This window comes from Mustelus asterias, chromosome 12, assembly GCF_964213995.1.
Source record: "Mustelus asterias chromosome 12, sMusAst1.hap1.1, whole genome shotgun sequence".
Classification (NCBI taxonomy): Eukaryota; Metazoa; Chordata; class Chondrichthyes; order Carcharhiniformes; family Triakidae; genus Mustelus; species Mustelus asterias.
Window position 1 is genome coordinate 69,751,483 of NC_135812.1, and position 21,806 is coordinate 69,773,288.

General features: G+C 43.7%; 1 protein-coding gene across 1 annotated transcript in view; it reads right to left on the bottom strand.

Annotated features, from left to right (window-relative positions):
• The window catches only part of shisa6a (shisa family member 6a), a 549,504-nt gene that overhangs the window by 396,284 nt on the left and 131,414 nt on the right, over positions 1 to 21,806 (bottom strand). The window contains exon 3 of the mRNA XM_078226046.1: positions 14,555 to 14,665. Within this exon, the coding sequence (XP_078082172.1) occupies positions 14,555 to 14,665 (111 nt within the window). The remainder of the gene's footprint in view (positions 1 to 14,554; positions 14,666 to 21,806) is intronic.

The window sequence follows — 21,806 nt, forward strand, 5'->3', positions numbered from 1 at the left end:
ATGACAGTCAGTTAGGCTTCCCTGCCCTGGATGTTTTTGTGCTGCGACGGCACTCATTCAGACAAATGCTGAGCGGAACGTGGAATGTGGAACGTGGAATGTGGAACGTGGAACGTGGAATGTGGAACGTGGAATGTGGAACGTGGAATGTGGAACGTGGAATGTGGAACGTGGAATGTGGAACGTGGAACGTGGAATGTGGAACGTGGAATGTGGAACGTGGAATGTGGAATGTGGAACGTGGAATGTGGAACGTGGAATGTGGAACGTGGAATGTGGAACGTGGAATGTGGAACGTGGAATGTGGAATGTGGAACGTGGAACGTGGAACATGGAACAGTACAGCACAGGAACAGGCCCTTCAGCCCATGATGTCATGCCAAACATGATGCCAAATTAAACCAACCTCTTTTGCTTGCCCTTGGTCCATATTCCTCTCTTCCTTGTATATTCATGTACTTATCTAAATACCCCTATCATATCTGCCTCCACCACCACCCCTAGGCGTGTTCCAGACACTAACCACTCTCTGTTTAAAAAAAAACTTGCCCCTCACATCCCCTTTGAACTTTCCCTCTTTCAACGAAAGTGCATGCCCCCTAGTATTGGACATTTCAACTCTGGGGAAAAAGATTCTGACTAACTCTTACTCCTACTCCTTATTCAAGATGCAAAAAGGCTTTGAGGTACAAGGAATTGAGCCATTTGTCTCAGGACACACCGCCACTGCCCTGCTCCTGTAGCTACAGTGTTGACATGGTAACTCCCCAGGATGTTAATGCCTGGGGATTCATCAGTGGTGGTGTGGTTGTAGAGTAAGGTAAATGGTTGGACCTTCTACTGTTCAAAGTGTCATTACCAGGTCCTTCTAAGGTATGAAAGCTGCCTGTCATTTGCTTATCAAAGGCAGAGTATGATTCCAACCCTGCTGTGGTTGGCATAGGTGTCTTGTTATCGGAAGAGTTTTGAATGATGCTGAAAACTGATATTGTAAATGAACAGTTCCACTCTTGACTTTATGATGATGGGTTGCTGCTTCATGAAGCAGCTAGAAATGGTTGGGCCAAGGGCCCATGTTCCCTGTTACTGTAAGTACATGCAACAATTCAGAAGGTACTGCACAGGTCAGTCACAAGCTGGTGGTCACTTTAAGAAACTGCGGAAGTTACCTTGCACTAAAAGATACAGGCCATGCACTATGAAAAAAAATTAGAGTGGCACATTGGCAAGGAAGCTTCCCTGAGGAACTCCTCCAACAATCTCCTGGGCCTGCACCAAATACCTTGATGATAAGATGTGACCATCTTCCCAATATTGGTTGCCCATTGAGGTGGGTAGGTAGCTGGCTCTGGTTCCCAATCTGTTTTGCTGTTGAGTTGGTTGCTAAGACACACAACAATGTGCGAGGTTTAATCTTTCCACTGATTCTCACTATTTTCTCTGCTTTTGTGCACCTCGCCTTTCTTAGCTTAAGAATTAATTGACTTGAGTCTCTGGGGGTGGGGGGAGTTGTGTGTGCGGGGGGGAGGTGGGGGGGTGTGATGACCAGCATCCAACCACTGTTAACATCTGTGTAGAGACTGTTAACTTTGGCAAATACATCTGAACTTCTCATTGATAACTAAAAGGATGACATGACAAAATTTCATTTTTTTAGGATTTTTACTGTAACAGATTAAAAGCATTTTTGACCAAATACTGCTTTTATAAACAACTTATATTTTAAATTACCGAACAGAACATTCCCCTTTTATTTTTAACATAAGTGAATTGTCCACTTTGCAGGTATACTTTGCATTGTCCCTTAAGTAATCATTCAAATCTCCTGGACTGCATCTAAATTAATTCATAGCTCCTGAGGGTTAACTTCTGTCCCTTTCCTTTCCTTTCCCAGCTTGATAACTTTTAACTCTGAACTGTCTCTCATGGTAAGAACATTTTTTTCTTGGCAATTCTCATTCTAAGCTAGCTGAATCTTCCAGCCTTGATTCAAATCCTCACTAGTTTGGCCTTTTCAATTCAAGGGCGGTCTCCCACTTGCATTCCTGTATGGTCAACCGCAGGCACTTTTAACCTCTAACATGTCCAGTGTCTCTCTGATGCTGACAGACGAATTTCTGTGTGTTTTAGGAATATTTTAGAAACCCTTCCTCTCCTTGAGGTTTATCTCCATGGCAATGTGGATCACATTGGCCTCGTATCCAGGTAGAAATGCTGATTATCCATCCTTGAAACTCCAACCCTCTTATCTTGGAAGTAAATGGACAATTTAAACCATACTCCAACATTCTTAACACTTTTGTGGGACTTAAGAGATGAGTAGCCTAACCACTGTAAACATAGCTGCTGCTGCCATTGTCTTGAAATGTGAACATCTGGTGTCTTCTCTCCAGAAAAAATAACCCAGACTCCCCTTATTCTTTAATAGCTGCATCACCCAGGCCCGTTGTTCGACATAGGTCAGAACACGTATGTCCCTCTTCATTTTATCCTCAATTAGAGACACAACCCAAAACCTTATATTTGTAACACCACACCAGACAGTAACCCATAAATGCACCATTGTAAAATAAGACGCCAAAAGAAAATCAATCCATTGTGCCTGTGGTGATTGGTTAGGTCATTAAAACACCATTAAAAGAAAAGGCATATTTTATTTTTTGAGAACATGAATTCTCTTAAAATGTAATCTGTAAACATTTCACAGCCTAAATCTGACTAGTCACACTTTGCTGTCAATGAATCTGGATGAGTGAAAAATATGATTCATGCCTGAAAATCTTTGTGTGGGTTTGACTCCACAGAAGCCACAGATCCAACATTTCCCACATTAAACAATAACAGGATCACTTCTCTTGCCTCTTAATTAGTTCAAAGATTTTCAGTAATGTTGACAAGTTAGCCTGGGGAAGTGATGGCCTAGTGGTATTATCGCTAGATTATTCATCCAAAAGCTCAGCTAATGTTCTGGGGACCCGGGATCCCGCCACGGCAAATGGTGGAATTTGAATTCAATAAAAATTGTCTGGAATTAAGAATCTACTGATGACCATGAAACCATTGTCAATTGTTGGAAAAACCCATCTGGTTCGTTAATGTGTGGTGAAATGAGAGAGGGGCAAAAGGCAATCATTGCAGTAGTTTATAATTCTATTATGTGTGTTTGGAGTTCTATCCAGGGTTTATGTTGGTCTGTGTATAAGTCAGTACAAAGGGAAGCTTCCTTAACATCAGTTATTTTCAAAAGAGAAACCTACTTTTAAATAATGATTATATTTAAGGTGGCATTTAATTTTTTGTTGATATTTCTGTCCTTTGTGTGTTTTTGTGTTCCAAGAAAGTGACCTACTTCCAGCCTTTGCCACTTCTATCTCAAACCAGTCAACAGAATATATATTACTAACCTCCGATTATTCCTCTATCTCTTGATGGCAACATAATGGCAATTGGAAAGTTAACACAACAAAGTCCTCATCCTGCCACTACACACAGGCATTGTATATCTCTTTTGTGGTGCTTTCTAAACCTCTTCCAGCAAATGGGCAACGAGCATTAGTTTGTTCTCTCGCTGGAAGTCATTTATTTGCAATTCACACAGGAACAAAGCCCAGACTGAGCAGGGCCATTGGAACTCAATGCTGAGTTCAAATAAGCCCCATTCGGGCCATTGCAAAGACCTTAACCCGCAGTCTAGGAATCATGAATTGATGGCGTAGATGTAGATGGTCTTGAAGGGCGAATAAGGCCTATTGAACTGTTACGCATGCATTTTTAGTGGCGGGACAGTGCCCCTTGCGCACTCTGCAATCAGGGATCAGCCGGGGCAGTGATCAACTGGGCCAGGGGAGGTGGGGAGTCGATCGGCTGGGGGTGGACAGGATATCGGGGCAGTATCGCGGGGACGGGGGGGACGGGGAGGGGGGGGGGGGGGGGAGTTGCCTGACAGATCTCTGGAGTCCCGCAGTGGAAGTTGCCACTAAGCATTGAAATTGCAGGAGGAAGTGGAAGAAAATTTGATCAAAAATAATTTGCAGCTAGAAAATTTCCACAAAATACCAAAAAAAAGTAAAACTGAAATTTAGGAATGGGCAAGTGTGCTAAAACAGACAGCAGAATCCCTGCTGATGAGTAGTTTGCGAGATTATTCAGGCCACTGATTTTCTGCATCAAGCTATGAAACAGATGGTAATGCTGAGCTTCTCCATGTACGATGTGAGCTTCCTTTAGCAGCGATATTGATCAGGTGTGTCGGCCATGAATTGAAAACTGTCGAATAATAATGGTGGATAGGGCCCCAAGTCTTTAACACCTCCACGCAAGGATTAGCGAACTGCTAGGCAACAGATTTGTTTGTTTTGCTAATGTTAACTAATTAAAAGCGTTAATGATGTTACAAGGGAGTTTAATGACACCATTTATGAATGATTTAACACATTATTGTAATTATGGGAAGAGGGACAGAGAATTCAATAATTTTGTCCCGGGAGCTGTGTTTTTGGATTCGCGGTCTTGAGAGTTTGGAGGCATCGTTTTCCTAGGGCTGGTTTCACCCGTGTGAAGGTTTCCGGTGGCACTGGCGAAAGGCATGGTTGTCAGCCTCCCCGACGCTGATTCAGCATGTTTATATTAAATTGGACTCATCTTATCAGTGCATGTTGATTTCCCTGAGAACATGGAGGCATAGTTTTGAAAGAAAGTATCCAGATTTTCAATTCTGTGCACAATGATGAGGGGAGGAGATTTGATTCTTTTTAAAAAAAATTCTTGATTTGATTTGTTATTGTCACATGTATTAGTATACAGTGAAAAGTTTTGTTTCTTACGTGGTATATAGACAAAGCATACCGTACATAGAGAAGGAAAGGAGAGAGTGCAGAATGTAGTGTTACAGTCATAGCCAGGGTGTAGAGAAAGATCAACTTAATACAAGGTACTCCATTCAAAAGTCTGATGGCAGCAGAGAAGAAGCTGTTCTTGAGTCGGTTGGTATGTGACCTCAGATTTTTGTATCTTTTTCCCGATGGAAGAAGGTGGAAGAGATTATGTCTGGGGTGCGTGGGGTCCTTAATTATGCTGGCTGCTTTTCTAAGGCAGCAGGAAGTGTTGACAGGGTCAATGGATGGGAGGCTAGTTTGCATGATGGATTGGGCTACATTCACGACCTTTTGTATTCTCTTGTGGTTTTGGGCAGAGCAGGAGCCTTATCAAGCTGTGATACAACCAGAAAGAATGCTTTCTATGTTGCATCTGTAAAAGTTGGTGAGAGTTGTAGCTGACATGCCAAATTTTCTTAGTCTTCTGAGAAAGTAGAGGCGTTGGTGGGCTTTCTTAACTATAGTGTCGGCATGAGGGGGACCAGGACAGGTTGTTAGTGATCTGGACACCTAAAAACTTGAAGCTCTCGACCCTTTCTACTTCGTCCCTGTTGATGTAGACAGGGGTGTGTTCTCCTCTATGCTTCCTGAAATTGATGACCATCTCCTTCATTTTGTTGACATTGAGGGAGAGATTATTGTTGCCGCACCAGTTCACCAGATTCTCTATCTCATTCCTGTACTCTGTCTCGTCATTGTTTGAGATCCGACCCACTACGGTGGTGTCATCAGCAAGCATTGCGAGTCCCATTAGAACCACACAATGAATAGTGGCAGCAAGCCATTTTTCTTCACTATTATAGGTTAAACTGTGGAATTTGTGTGTTTCCATTGATGAGGCATTAAAAGCCATGTAAAATAATGCCAAGGGCCTTGGTAAGGCTACATCTAGAATATTGTGTGCAATTTTGGTCTCCTCATCTGAGGAAGGATGCTCTTGCTAAAGAGAGAGTGCAGCGAAGGTTTACCAGGCTGATTCCTGGGATGGTGGGACTGACGTACAGGGAGAGATTGAATCGGTTAGAATTATGTTCGCTGGAGTTTAGAAGACTGAAGACTCATGGAAACCTATAAAATTCCAGCAGGAATAGACAATAGAATAGCAGGAAGGATGTTTCCGATGGTGGGGGAGTCCAGGACCAGAGGTCACAGTCTAAGGATACGGGGTAAACCATTTAGGACTGAGATGAGGACAAACTTTTTCACCCAGAGAGTGGTATGCCTGCAGCATTCTCTACCACCGGAAGCAGTTGAGGCCAAAACACTCGCTGGAAACCTCTGACCTCCTCTGCGGCTGGGATACTGTGGTGCAGCTACAATGAATGCAGTTTTGGCTGAGTGCCAAATTCTCCATTCTCGCTGGCAGCAGGGTGTAAACAGGTGAGATTGGAGAATCCTGGCCATCATATTTTCAAGAAGGAATTAGATATAGCTCTTGCAGCTAAAAGATATGGGGGGAAATCAGGAACAGGTTACTGAGTTAGATAATCAGTCATGATCATAATTAATGATGGGCCAGGCTCAAAGGGCCAGAATGGCCTACCCTACTCCTATTTTCTATGGCCAAAATGTTACCAAAAAATGGCAGAATGTTCTTTCTGGCAAGAAAACCGGCATGTTTCTCACTAGTAAACGGGTTGGTTTTCTCTCTAGATTCTCCCACACTCTGCCAAAAAAAAGTCAAGGGGGCGTGATTCACCACGACATAGAGGTGGGCGGAGCTTAAACACCAGCAAAACCTGGCTGCTCAGAGGCCAGGGCACCTCATAACTGCACCTCTCCCTACCCCACCTCAGAGGCTCCTCTCCCTATCCCCAATTGGAGCAAACTGTAACCCCAACAGCCCCCCCCCCCGCCCCCCAGCCCCCAAACACCTTTCGGCAACCATCAACCCCTTCTCTCTCTCCCCTCCACCGCCCCCCCCCCCCCCCTCATTTCCTCCATGATCATCAGTCCCTTCTCTCTCCTCCCTTGCGATCCATCGGCCCTTTCTCTCATGGAAAAGCCGGAGCCACCATTCCATGGCCCACCACCCCCCGCAATGGCCCTCACCGGCATCCAGCATCCCATGCTCATTGGACTCTCCCGGCCCACAAGCACAGCAGCATTAAGTGCCACCATGATGCTCCCACTGAGGCTCGTCCCTTGGCACAGTGTTAACCTTGCCATTCCAACCTGTGCCAGGGGCATTGTCAGGACACTGCCAGGCCACGTTTGCTTCACTATGCGCCCCCGGGGAGACACCCACAATGCCTGTGTAAACCATGCCAACATGATGGCAATATCTGCTTTCCCACACTTCTGTCCCCCCTGCCCCCACGCTATGGGCGTGAACTTGGTGACATCACTGATGAGGGGCAGGAAAGATCTGAGCCACGTTCTTGCCAGTGAGAACTGCAACTTCCACATCTTGAGCTGCCACACGCAACCTTGCAGATGGCGAACACAGGCTCAAGATATCTCCCTATGTTTCTGTGAGTGGGTGGGCTATATTTCTTCCACATGAGTATTTCAGTTACTGATGAGACTCCAATCATTCAGATTTAGCTTCAATTCAGCCCCTTGCTAGCATTACAGTCCAAATTTACTTTTTCCCCAACCCCCCCGCCCACCCCCAAATTTTATTTCAGTTCTAAAAAATTTTTCTAACTCCACCAAACAATATATATCATCTTTGGTGCTTTTACCAAAGTTACCTGCACAGCCAAATAACAGAAGAAATGCCCCATTTTGCCTTAAATGTGCCTTTAAAATTGAGTCAGTAGTCTGAGTGGTGGGACAAGAAATAGGTAATACTAATTCACCGTGAGAAGCTATGCAAACAAGTGAAGAGGGCATTTAGAGGAGCACATTATCTTCACTGCACTCTTTCTTGCCTAGTTTATGTTCTGTAACTACAGAGGTGGAAAAATAAATCTTTTTATCCAGAGCATCCATCTTATTGCGCTGCCAATCCACATCCAACAACCTGCTCTGAAAACTCTGCTCATGTTTCGATAGCAGTAACAAATTCCACCACAGCAGCTCAGACAATCTACAGTGTTCTAAAACAATCAAATAACATTCCAAAAAAAATCATTTCTCCCTATCTCCCAAATGTTCCCGGATCCTTTAGAAAAAAATACAGGATCAGGAATCGGATCCATTTTTTCACAAACTACTGAGTTTTTCCTTGGGACATACCCTATCTGTGTACTAAGTTTAATAGAAATCCATCCATTCATTTTTGAGATTTACTTTTTGCATACAGATCAACAAACAGTGACAAATACCTTTGCCCACCCACCTGCAGTGACAGAGGTGATAAAACTTTCCTCAACATGGATTAGAACAAACAACTGGTCCCAAAAATAGCTCGTCAAGGGAGATATGAAGATAGAATCACCACAGTGCAGAAGGAGGCCATTCGGTCCATTGAGCCTTCACCAACAACAATCCCATCCAGGCCCTATCCTGTAACACTGTGCTACCGCGGCACGGTAGCACAGTGGTTAGCACTGCTGCTTCACAGCTCCAGGGTCCCGGGTTCGATTCCCGGCTCGGGTCACTGTCTGTGTGGAGTTTGCACATTCTCCTCGTGTCTGTGTGGGTTTCCTCCAGGTGCTCCGGTTTCCTCCCACAGTCCAAAGATGTGCGGGTTAGGTTGATTGGCCAGGTTAAAAAATTGCCCCTTAGAGTCCTGGGATGTGTAGGTTAGAGGGATTAGCGGGTAAAATATGTGGGGGTAGGGCCTGGGTGGGATTGTGGTCGGTGCAGACTCGATGGGCCGAATGGCCTCCTTCTGCACTGTAGGGTTTCTATGATTTCTATGATTTCTACCCTGCTAATCCCCCTGATGCTAAGGGGCAATTTAGCATGGTCAAACAACCTAACCTGCACATCTTTAGACTGTAGGAGGAAACCATAGCAACCAGATGAAGACCACACAGACACAGGGAGAATGTGCAAACTCCACACAGTCACCCGAGGCTGGAATTGAACCCGGGTCCCTGGTGCTGAGAAGCAGCAGTGCTAACCACTGTGCCACCCCTCGGCAGATATCCTGTCCTATTGGACTGATGTGAAACTCTAATGAACAAAGAACTGAGAATCTTGGGAGTGAACAGGCAACTTCCCATATCTACTGATTTGGAGATTCAGCGGTACCAAAATGGCTGTCTGAGGTGATTGACAGAAGAATACACTCAGTCTCATCAATAATATTGAGGGGATTTATTTGATAAGGATGTATACGATACTTTATTGATTTTAACTTTTGAGTCTTCAGGTTTTCGTTTTTTTATTTATTTTCGTATATCTTTGTCATAGAAAGTGTAGGAATATATTGTCTAGTATTGCTTAAGGGTGATGTTAGGGATGACTGCTGCGCAGACCCCACTGACTGCTTTTGTGAACCTTTGCTGATGTATAGTTGCACGGGTACAAATTTCTCGACACTGTCCTTGAAAGGAAAAAATCTGTTTTATCTCTCTTGCTGGCACCAAGAATGGCCTTAATGATGGTCGAACCATATTAAAATACAAGCTGAGAAACAGGAATACAAATGAACATTATCTGTCAGACAAGAGCAGCTTGGTAACCAAGGACAAATGCTGGGTTGCTATGCGATCAGCAGGATGGAGTGGTCGAATCTGGAGATAAGACACCACCATGGCAGCAAGAAGTGAAATGCGTGAAGAAGTAACTTCAAAACGCTTTGAACCAACTATGAACATCGAGGGGTATTGGCAGATTTGAAGGAACAGATCAATGAGATGTGCATGTGGGACTCGCAAAGGAAATGTGGGCAACATTATATAAGAATTAAATATTATCCAATTTTTTTTACTGCAGTTTGCTAGAGAAAACATCTAAAAATTCAACAGATTTTGAGTAAATTTTGTTTGTTTTTTTTTGCAAACTGCACACGAGGATTCCAAACAGGCCTGGTTGTGTTACATATTTAATCCGTGCACCGGTGGTTAAATAGAACATGATCCCTCCGAGCGATTGTGGGCCAGACTTTTGTGGAATCGGGAAGACTCCTTGCATGGGATTTTCTGGCCGCGTTCACCCCAAAACCGAAAAATCCTGCCCGAGGTCAACGGATCTTTCCACGGTCCGCCCCCTCCCCCGCCCGCTATGATCCAAGTGGAGGACAGGAAACACCCCCCCCCCCCCATGTGCTTTTAAAAATAGTGGCGGGACATGGTTACAGACATGCTGCCCCCATTTCCAACCAATTCAATTTTTGTTGGTGGGAGTGTGGTGTAATTCCCACAGGAAGGAAACCCAAACACAGAATACAAAAACAAAAAAATGCTGGAAAATCTCAGCAGGTCTGACAGCATCTGTGGAGAAAGAAGAGAAACAAACTTTTAAGTCTGGATGACCCTTCACCAGAGCGCTGACTGGGTCATCCAGACTCAACGTTGGCTCTATTCTCTCTCCACATACGCTATCAGATTTGCTGAGATTTTTCAACATTTTCTGTTTTTGTTTCAGATTCCAGCTTCCATAGTCTTTTGCTTTTACCAAACTCAGAATAGCCATTTGAACTCTGCTGAGTTCAAACAGAACCCAGTGGGGCTGTTGCAAGGTACTTAACCCATAGTGTGGAAGTTACAACTTGATGGAACAGGCGTAAAGACTCTCAAAGGGCGGATGAGGTCTGTATGATGTTCATGATGAGTTCATTAAGTACCCTATACTATAAACTTTAAATAAGGCTTTAGCTGTCAGAGTTTTAAAAAATAACCTCTGCTAGGCTGTTTTGATTGACAGGCCATCTGCTAAAAGTTAGAGGGGGGAAGGAGGGGAGAAAAGTGTAACATCTGGTCAAGGAATTTCAGTGGAGGGTTGTGCTGCTATTTCCCTAAGGGGTATTGTGATATCATTATGAATGTACGGTTGAGTTTCAAAAACTAGAATTATTTCAGCAGGGGGTTCTGAGTTCACAGTTTGATTGACAGTTTAAAGAGGCTAATAAATGATTAGATGTATGTTACATGGGGTCTGAATACGATTTTGTTTTATAAGAGATTAACCACTTGAGGTTAAGAAGTATTGCATTAGCTTTATTAATGGGAGTTTCTTTATTGCAAGGGGTTTACTTTTTTTATACTTCACATGGCTTCTGAGGGTTGTCCATGGTGGATACTGGGTAAGTGGCATGGAGGCTATGAGCGGGTGGATGGGGGGATCGTGAGTTAACATTGGGTTGACATGATACATATGAAGGGCCATGAGATTAAGCAAAGAGCTTGAGTTAACATTGAGCTGTCAAACAAGGTACCAGGGGTCCTGGGAGGTAGGTGAGACAATGAGGGCCAAAGGGCCTAACAGCTTCTGAAACAACTAGAACAATGTCCCAGAGAACTGAGATGCGCCTTATAACCAACCAACTTTGATAATCACCCGCCTCCATGACTACCTATGTTCTGCGGCACACGCGCATACACACACACACACACACACACACACACACACACACACACACATATACTACCTGCCGCAACAGCTACAATTCGTACTGTGTGTCTTCCATTCTTTCATTGGATCTGGATGTCACTGGCTAGACCAGCATTTGTTCCCCATCCCAACTGCCCTCAAGAATGTGATGATGAGCTGCCTTCTTGAACTGTTGCAGTCCATCTGATGCTGTTACATCCATAGCTTGTTGGGATGTGTTTCAGTAAAGATGAATTTAAATTCACAAACCCAGCTCTAACGCCATGTGTGAGAGGTATGACAGTCATAGTTCCTATATCCTATCCATGTGGCCATTATTTATCCATGAGCTTTGACAAGTAGTTCCAACAGACTAATTGACTGCAGAATATGATGACAAAGTCCAACCCTGACCTTGTGTAATATGCACGCTTATAACAGACGCCCATATAGAAATCAGTAATGGAAATCTTGATGAATTTGGGAAGTCTAAAGCCTACGCAGTGCCAATTAGCACAGGCCAAAAATCAGACTTGGACTTGGCATAGCTCAGGTACACTGATTAAACTTGCTGGAATAGCAGCGCTCTGTAAATATTGCTGTGTACACCAATCTCTAGCTGACAAATGTATTAGTTATTGGTCTGATGCAGGTTCCCTTGTTGAGACTTCATCATATTTTTGATGTGTAGTATTCCCAGAATAGAACAATTCTGTATTATGAATCGCGTTACTACTGGGATCTAATCCTGCATCAAATCACTTTTTTTTTGCATCCTTAACCTCTCTTCCCTGTTCCCTATCTCAGCTTTCCTCTTTATTTTTAAGATAACATTTTTGCTATATATAAACCTGATTCCATTTTTTAAACTTGTCTTGTTCCCCCAAGTCTCCAGTGTCCTGTTTTAGTGGTGGGATTATAAAATGTTAACGATTGGGAACCAGAACATGTCACCGACACATTCCAGCAATCTTCTTCAGGGTCCAAAGGAGTGACGAATTTATTCATTAGTAGCACCTACAGCCCAGCAGGAAATTTGCCCATTGTGTTGGGGAAAAAAAAAATAGCGCTCTTTAGTAAGGTTCTCTGATATTTTGGTTTCTGACAGGTGGCTGCTTTTGATAATGGAAGAACATTCTAAAACAGCCCGTTTGCAAACTCCTCTGCCACTGTGAAAACAAGTTTTAAATAAGAGACACTGCATTTTGTGACAATGGAGACACCTGTAACGGGCAATTAGTGGAAACTACTCTGACCCACTTGCCATGGTATCAATGCAATATAGATGTAAACAAGGCCACTTCCATCAGTGTTTTCATTTTCCCAGCAAAGGCCTGATCATTTGTTGCTCGCACCATCTTTATTTTACCAGATATCTGAAATCCCTGTGTAAATTGATCCTTGCCGTCTTCCCCTTATTTAGGCTGCCAACTGTGGGATGCTAATTTCTAGTCAGACTGGCGGAGCAAGCTTTTTGATCCACTGCATTGATAATGAAACGCTTTCTGCTTCTTCATTCTGACGTTCACTGCATTCCAAATGCGTCTTTATTGGAACTGGTGGAGTTATGCTTGTGCGGGTTTTTTTGTCCACTGTGCTTTTGTAAAGCTGCCTAATAAGAACGAATAAACATTGGCTTGCAAGCAAATCGATGTGACAATGCAGCAAAGTAAAGCTTCGTGAGATGGTTTTCAAATTGCTCTACTTTTCCGTTTTCTACATATGGGCTGTGGAAAATCTCAATTTCCTCAACAAAATCTCTAGGCTGTAGTGTCCAGTGTATTGCAGAGAAGACTAAAGTAGTGTTAGAACAGATAAGGTAAAGGATTAATGGTACAAGTGGCAAAATTAACATGGAAACCTTGGTTTCTCCCTTTAATTGATTGTCCATTCATTGTCTCCACAATTAATCAAGCAAATCACAGCACTCTAATAGGCAGTTAAACAGCTCATAACAACACTGTTGGAAATGTGCTTTCATGTTGTCTGTGATATGGTAAGCCACAGAACAAGACAAAGTTTCACTGACAGTAACTAGATGCAGAATGTTTGTCATGGTATCTACCTACAAAAGTTCAATAAACACAGAAACGGCAATGCACTGAACACTTATTCTACCTCAATACACACACACCACTTGTAAATGGCAAATGGATAAATTGCATACGGAACCATTTGGATATAGACATATATCTGTGTATTTTCCTTTAAATACTTTATTCACGTATAAATATATGAATTTGTGAACTTACAGATAAGATAATGTGTGGTAGAAAATGGAAATTAAACAAACTTATTTGGAACCAAATCTAAATGCGAATTAAGCTCTTGCTTACCATTTTACATTTTTGCTTTAGTGCAAGTATTGGCTTTTATGGTGCTCCATCAATCCTGCGAAGCCATGTCCAGGGTTACGAGCATCAGGTTATAGGAATCACAAGGGAGTGGGAATCTCAAACTCACAAGGTTAGACATGCAGCACTGGGAATCTCCAGGATGGGTAGGGCATGCAATATTGCCCTTGGAGCACTAGTGTGGGAAGGGGCAGAGGATGACATTCTGCCCTGAGAACCACAGGGGTGGTCAGAAACAGAGGATTCACAGCAATTATACTTTGGAAACATGCTAAAGCAGAATTGGAGTTACCAACACCCAAACGCGCTTGTTGCAATGCATAAAGGAGCGTGCATGAATTTCCCCTCTTTTAGAAAATATTTCCACCCCCCTTTTTTTCTCACATCAGTTGCCAATGTCTAGGAGACGCACAACAATGGCTAACATCACACTAGGAAATGCCTAGCCTGTACCTGGCACATCTTTCTTGTCAGCACCTCTGCAACCTGGATGCCTTTCTCTTGGTAAATTATGAACACATATATTTATTGTCTCACAGTGCAACATAGCATTACATTTGCATCAACATGTCATCTTTAATACAAACAAACAACGGAATTGCCACAACATGGCTGCACTCTTGCAGAACATTGTCTTCCATTTGGATGGGCTTATTGATGCAAAGCCCAGCATCAGATTGAATGAATCCCATGCTTTGTAATCACAACACAAGAAGCTGAAATAGATTTATTATTGCATGTGTTCAAATAATCACTTCAATTGTCCCGTGCCTTTGCCAACCTACACTAAAATTCCCTTTCCTTCTAATGGGCACACAAACATTGCATCATGCGGGAATGTGGACGGCAGGTTATAAGCATGAAGCACTTTTTGCAAAGAAGTGGTTTCTACTGTACCCTTGAGATGTCCTCGTCCCAGTGTCACAAATCCTGAAGAGATGAAGTTATGCAAGTCTGGTCCTCCACTACGATAGCCATGACTGCTGCTTGAATCTTTTCCATGTAGTCCTGTTGGCAAGATGAAGAGTTGTTCACCTTTTTCACTGCATTAAATGTGGCAAAGCTTTGGATCGAATAGGGTCTGGTTGCATTTGTGCACAGCAATTACTGGTTATCATTTATCTATCAAGTACCAGAATTAAGGGGCGGCACAGTGGTTAGCACTGCTGTCTCACAGTGCATGACACCTGGGTTCAATTCCGACCTTGGGTGACTGTCTGTGTGGAGTTTGCACATTCTCCCCATGTCTGCGAGGGTTTCCTCCAGGTGCTCCGGTTTTCTCCCACAGTCCAAAGATGTGCAGGTTAGGTGGATGGGACATGGTAAATGTGTGGGGTTACAGGGATAGGGTGGGGTAAGATACTCTGTCAGAGAGTCATTGTAGACCTGATGGGCTGAATGGCCTCCTGCTGCACTGTAGGAATTCTATGACCTTGTTAGAAAATTAAGATGGCTTCAGTTTTCATTGAATGTGCTGAAAGAAAATGGCAAGACATAAATAATTATGCAGTGATTAGGTACCATTAAACTAAGTTAAAATTTATTTATTAATGTCACAAGTGTGTTTACATTAACACTGCAATGAAGCTACTGTGAAAATCCCCTAGTCGCCACACTCCGGTGCCTGTTCAGGTACACAGAGGGAGAATTTAGCATGGCCAATGCTCCTAACCTTTCAGATTGTGGGAGGAAACCAGAGCACCTGGAGAAAACCCATGAAGACATGGGGAGAATGTGCAGACTCCACACAGACAGTGGCCCAAGCTAGTAATCAAACCAGGTCCCTGATGCTGTGAGGCAGCAGTGCTAACCACTGTGCCACAAAACTAGTGAACAACTACTCCAGTAGCTAGCTTGAAAGGAGTTTCAGGGTGGTGTAGGATCACAGAATTGTCACACAGGAGGCCATATGGCCTGTCATGTCTGCACCAGCTCTTCAAACGAGCATTGCGCTCAGTGCAACATCGCAACTGGTGTAGCAGCAAACTGCACCAAGGGCCAAGCTGTCCATGTTAAGGGTCACGTTGATCTGTAACCCTGCACATTATTCCTTTTCAGACAATAATCCAGTTTGATCTCGAGTGCCTTCATAGAAACTACCTCCACCACATCCTCAGGCAGCACATATCAAATCTTAACCACTTGTATGAAGAGGTTTCTCCTCTTGTTACCATTGCTTCTTTTGCCAATTACCTTGAATCTGTGCCCCTCATTCTCAATTCTTCCATCTGTGAGAACAGTTTTACCCTATCTACTCTGACCGGGCCCCTCATGATTTTGATTATCTCTAACTGAACCCTTCTCAGTCTTCTCGTCACTTTGCAAAACAATCCCAGTTTTAGTCTTTCTATGCAATTGAAATGGCACAGTGGTTAACATTGCTGCCTCACAGCACCAGGGACCTGGGTTCAATTCCTGGTTTGGGTCACTGTCTGTGCGGAGTCTGCACGTTCTCCCCATGTCTGCGTGGGTTTCCTCCGGGTGCTCTGGTTTCCTCCCACAGTCCAAAAGACGTACTGGTTAGGTGCATTGGCCATGCTAAATTCTCCCTCAGTGTACCCGAACAGGCACCAGAGTGTGGTGACTAGGGGATTTTCACAGTAACTTCTTTGCAGTGTTAATGTAAGCCTACTTGTGACATGAAAAAATAAGCTAAGTTCCTCATCCCTGGGCTATATTTGTGAATCTTATCTGCACTTTAATGCCTGGACATCTTTCCAGTTGAGGTCAAACAAGTGTTTTATGAGTTTAACATGTTATCAATGTTGACACTGTGACAACAGCAAGAAATACTGGAGGTAAAAGGAGGGTAGCATGACATCGTACTGAAGGCTGAACAGGGTAGATTGCAACCTTTTCCCAGCTGTTGCCTACAATGGCCTCTATTATGCTGATATTGCAAGCCACCAGAAAACTAAATGCCACTTTTTTTGTTGGAGGATAAAATTATTTTTTTTTAATGTCCCTTATGCTGCTTACTGACTGCTCATATAGTGCTGTTGATAGTTCAAGTGGGAAAAAAAAGGATTTGCCAGTTCTTCAGCTTTGCAGAAATTAGCAGTTAAAAAAAATCATTTGCGATTTGATTTGTTGGGGCTCATGCATATCAGAGAATCCCTAAAATGCAGAAGGAGGCCATTCAGCCCATTGAGCCTGCACAAACAACAATCCCACCCAGCCCCTAACCCCATATATTTACTCTGCTAATTCCCTTGACACTAAGGGGCAGTTTAGCATGGCCAATCAACCTAACCTGTACATCTTTGGACTGTGGGAGGAAACTCACGCAAACACAGGGGAGAATGTGCAAACTCCGCACAGACAGTGACCAAGGCCAGAATCGAACTTGGGTCCCTGGCGTTGTTCTGGGAGAGAACATGCAGACTCCACAGCACAAGTTAGTGCATGGAATATGGGGTTATCAATTTAAAATCCAGACATTCAGACAAACATGTTGCAGTTATGTTCATAATTTCCCTTTAGGAAATGTAACAGTTGTCTTCAGTGCATTAGAAACATAATTGACAGAGTCTTCGTCCATAAGCTGCTTCACTCACAGTAAAGGAGAAACATTTGGGCTCTTACCATTTTCCACAGTGGTATCTGCCCACAATAAATTCTAAATCTGCAAATGATCATGCCCTTTGCTTCTGGTATATAATACCCTCAAACGGCAACACGCTTCAATAGCTTGGATATATGAAGCAGTCCCTTATTTGTTTTAAATGTACAAGAGGAATAATGACTGAGAAGTGAGTGATGTGATTATGTCAGACAGAAAGTCATTGCAAGTTCCATGAAAGATAGAAGCAGCTTCATAGATCTACAAGTCATCACGGAGCACACTGCAGAAATTGAATTCTCATGCCTGTAATAAAGTCCTCTATTTAAAAGAAAATGGAGTAATTGATTGGAGTGACTTGAAGAGACATAAAAACTGGAATTCAATACTTCCTTCTCAAAATGCCAACCCGGTGATGTGTGGTTGCAGTTTAAGGCTGCTCGCCTTGGCACGTGCCACCGGGAACACTGGTCACGGGTTGGGATTTTCCGGCCGCACTCGCTCCGAAACCGGAAAATCCCGCCTGAGGTTTCTGTATTTACAGCACAGAAACAGCTGTTCAACAGCTTTGCGAAGGAGTTTAATGCTCAAACGAGGTTCATCCTATCTTAAACAAAAACAGAAAATGATGGAAAATCTCAGCAGGTCTGACAGCATCTTTGGAGAGAGAGCAGTTAACGTTTCGAGCCTGGATGATCCTTCATGAGGGTCATCCAGACTTGAAACGTTAACTCTTGTTCTCTCTCCAGATGCGGTCAAGTCTGCTGAGATTTTCCAGCATAATCAAGCTCCCACGCACTCTTAACATTCTCTCTCCCACCTTCTTCCATCAGGAAAAAGCTGCAAGAGTCTGAGATCACATACCAACCGACTCGAGAATAGTTTCTTCCCTGCTGTCATCAGACTTTTGAATGGACGGACCTTATATTAAGTTGATCTTTCTCTACATCTATCTGTACCTACAACACTATATTCTGCACCATCTTCTTCCCTTCTCCCCTATGTATGATTAAACGGTGTGCTTTGTCTGTATAGCGAGCAAGAAACAATACTTTTCACTGAATAGCAGTACATGTGAGAATAATAAATCAAATAAGGGGTAAACCTTTTAGGACTGAGATGAAATTTCTTCACCCAGAGGGTGGTGAGTGTGTGGAATTCACTACCACAGAATGTAGTTGAGGCCAAAACGTCTGATTTCAAGAAGAAATTAGATATAGCTCTGGGGGTTAAAGGGATCAAAGGATATGAGGGAAGGGGGGGGTGGGTCAGGATATTGAATTCGATGATTAGCCATGATCAAAATGAATGGTGGAGCAGGCTCGAAGGGTCAAATGGCCTACTCCTGCTAGTTTCTATGTTTCTAAATCACATCAGCATTTTTTTTTTAGTTTCAGATTCCAGCATCCGCAGTAATTTGTTTTCATCCGATCTTCCTTCATCTCACCTTATCCTGCATATCTTCTCTGACTTTCTCCTTATGTAGCCATCTGGATTTCCTTTAAAGGCATCAAAGGTATTTGCCTTCATGGGGTAGCAGATTCCGCACTCTAACTACTCTCTGAATGAAGAGTTTTCTTCTGAATTCTGCATAGGATTTATCTCTGACTCTCATATTTATGACCTCTGTTTCTAGACTCCCCCACAGATGAAAAGTGCATGACATTTTACCAGTGATAAGCTTCCTCTGTCAGAAGCTTGACAGCAATTTTCAATATTTATTACGACCTCTGACTGCACAGCCTTCAAAACAGACACTTCAGGCCTGAAATTTCCACAGGATTTCTTCAGGTTTTCTGCTATAACTTCGGCGAAAGGTCAGTTGAAACTCCAAAGGAATAGCTTTAAAAAAATACAACAATGATATCAGAACTAAGAATTTGTAACCATCAGGAAAGGCTGGAACAAGCTGGAACTCTGTTCTATGGAGAAGGAGAATCCGAGAGGTGGCCCGATAGAGGTTTATAACCTTTATGAAGGGGTTTGATAGGTTAGCGTTTACAGACATGCAGATCGGGTGCAATCAGGTTAAGGTTGGAAGAATCTCATTTGGAGCACAAACACTGATCTAGACTGCTGGACTAAGTGGGCTGTTACGAGCTGTAAATCCTATCTCATCAAACAACTTAATAATTGTAATATAAAGATAAAATACTGCAGATGCTGGCATCTGAAACTGAAACAGAAAAGCTGGAAAATCTCAGCAGGTCTGACAGCACCTGTGGAGAGAGAATACAGCCAACATTTCGACTCTGGATGACCCTTCATCTGAGCTGAAAACAAGGAAAATCACATATGATTTACACTGAGGGGTGGGGGGTGGGGTGTAATTGATAGGTGTGATACAAACAAAAAGACAGAGAAAAGCCGTCCTTTTAACGGACGCTATTAGCACCATTCTCAACTTTTATCATCACCGTTTACATTCCCTTTGTCATTTTTGTCTGTGCCATTCCTATCAATTACAGGCCCACCCCCCCCCCCCCCACCCCCCACAACCCCCTCCTAGTATACATCTTCTCCAATCTTCCTTGTCTTCAGCTCTAACAAAAGATCATCCTGACTCAAAACGTTGGCTCTATTCTCTCTCCACAGATACTGTCAGTCCTGCTGAGTTTTACCAGCATTTTCTGTTTTTGACCTTTTAATAATTGTATTTGCTTGTGGAATGTGAGCATCATGGCAAGGTCAGCACCCCCATCTCTGATTGCCACTGTCTCCCATCATCAAGTTGACAGTTGTTGAATTGAAAGTAAATGCTTGGCATAAAGACCCAACTAAGTTCTTACAGGCAGGTCACACAGTGAAGGAGCTGTGTAAGTTCCATTTTAAAAACTTGAAGGAGACAGTCGGGCTAAAACTATTGGCAGATGAAGGAGTGTAGCTTTCAATAGTAAGAAGCAGCTGCTAGTTAGATTCTCAAGAAAAATGAAAGAACAATTTAATTAAATACTTGAAATAAATAATTGTGCTATTGAGCGATGTGTAGGATGCCAAATATAAGCAATTTGATGAGGCTCTTTGGCCATGGAATGCAGTTTTAGCTAAATATCTAGAGTGGGATTTTATAGCCTCGCTCAAGCGAGACCGGAAATTCCCGCCTGAAGTCAACAGACATTTCTATTGTCCGCCCCTCACCCGCATCGATTCCATGGTGGGCGGGGCAGTAGAATTCCGGACATAAACCTGAATTTTTAAGATGGTGGGGGCTCAGCCCTGCACCTGGAGATTTGGGGGGAACACATTCCCACCGATTCTGACTGGCCCACTGCCATATCATGCTCTAACGAGCATTAATTGGCAGAAGTGGGGGAGGTGGGGGGGGGGGGAGAGAGAGAGTCCTACCTTGGACAGCTGCCGGCCATTCAAATTGATACTTCAATTCCCGATTGTTTGATGGGGAAATGCACTGCATGTGATGATGTGAAGCCATACAGATAGAGCAGCCTTGTATTCGAGCCTTGCTCCGTTCTGTTAATCAAATTGGCCGACAGCTCTCCAGTCCTTCTGGGCACTGCACTGCAGTGGCCAAAACAGGCATTACAGCAACATGCCTCGAGCTCAATGTGGGGAGATGGAGTGGAGGTGAGGGAAAGGTAGAGGACTCCGGGGGAGTGGCGAGAAAGGGATTTAGGGTCCTGGGGGGATAGGTTTAAGTTTCAAGTTTTTAAAAGTTTATTTATTCGTGTAACAAGTAGGCTTACATTATCACTGCAATGAAGTTACTGTGAAAATCCCCTAGTCGCCACACTGGCGCCTGTTCGGGTATACTGAGGGAGAATTTAGCATGGCCAATGCACCTAACCACGTCTTTCGAACTGTGGGAGGAAACCGGAGCATCCAGAAGAAACCCAGGCAGAGACGGGGAGAATATGCAGACTCCACATAGACAATGACCCAAGCCAGGAATTGAACCCGAGTCCCTGATGGCAGAAATCAACATTGTGCCACCAGCCATTGGGGTGGGGTAGGATGGTCCAGATGTATCTTGACCTTGAGCAGAGGACACCCCCATTCAGAAGGGGCCTTCTGATGGATGCATCCCTTCCTCATCCCTCCTTCCCACCTCCAGATTTAACTTTGGTCATTTTTCTATTCCCCCCACTCCCCCCACCCCACCCCAACTCTGATCTGTCATTGCCCCTCCATCCTCCCCCTCCATCCCCCCAAGCCTAAAAGTTGAGGCTGAGCAGAAAACAGCTCTTAAAGAGGCCATTAAATGGCCAATTAAGGGTCTTCACTGGGACAAGAGTGGGCTTCCGCCCCTAACACCACCACCCCAAGGTCCTGCCCACCCCACCATAAAATTGCTTCCAGTCTTGGACAGGTAAGATCCTGAAGAGAATCCTGACCAAACGACACCCCCCACGTCGACTCTCCTGCTGTCCAACCCCACCCAACCTCAGCATCTGTTGGTGTGGAGTGAAAAATTCTGGCCATAGGATCACAGAATGGTTACATCCTTATTCTGCATCACTCACTACACAGCATTCAAGTGCAGGAAATTCAGTTATGCCTTTATGGTCTCTTTCTAGTCTGAGACTGCTGAAGTCAATTTAACGCTCCGATTACTGTCTGGCTTCAATC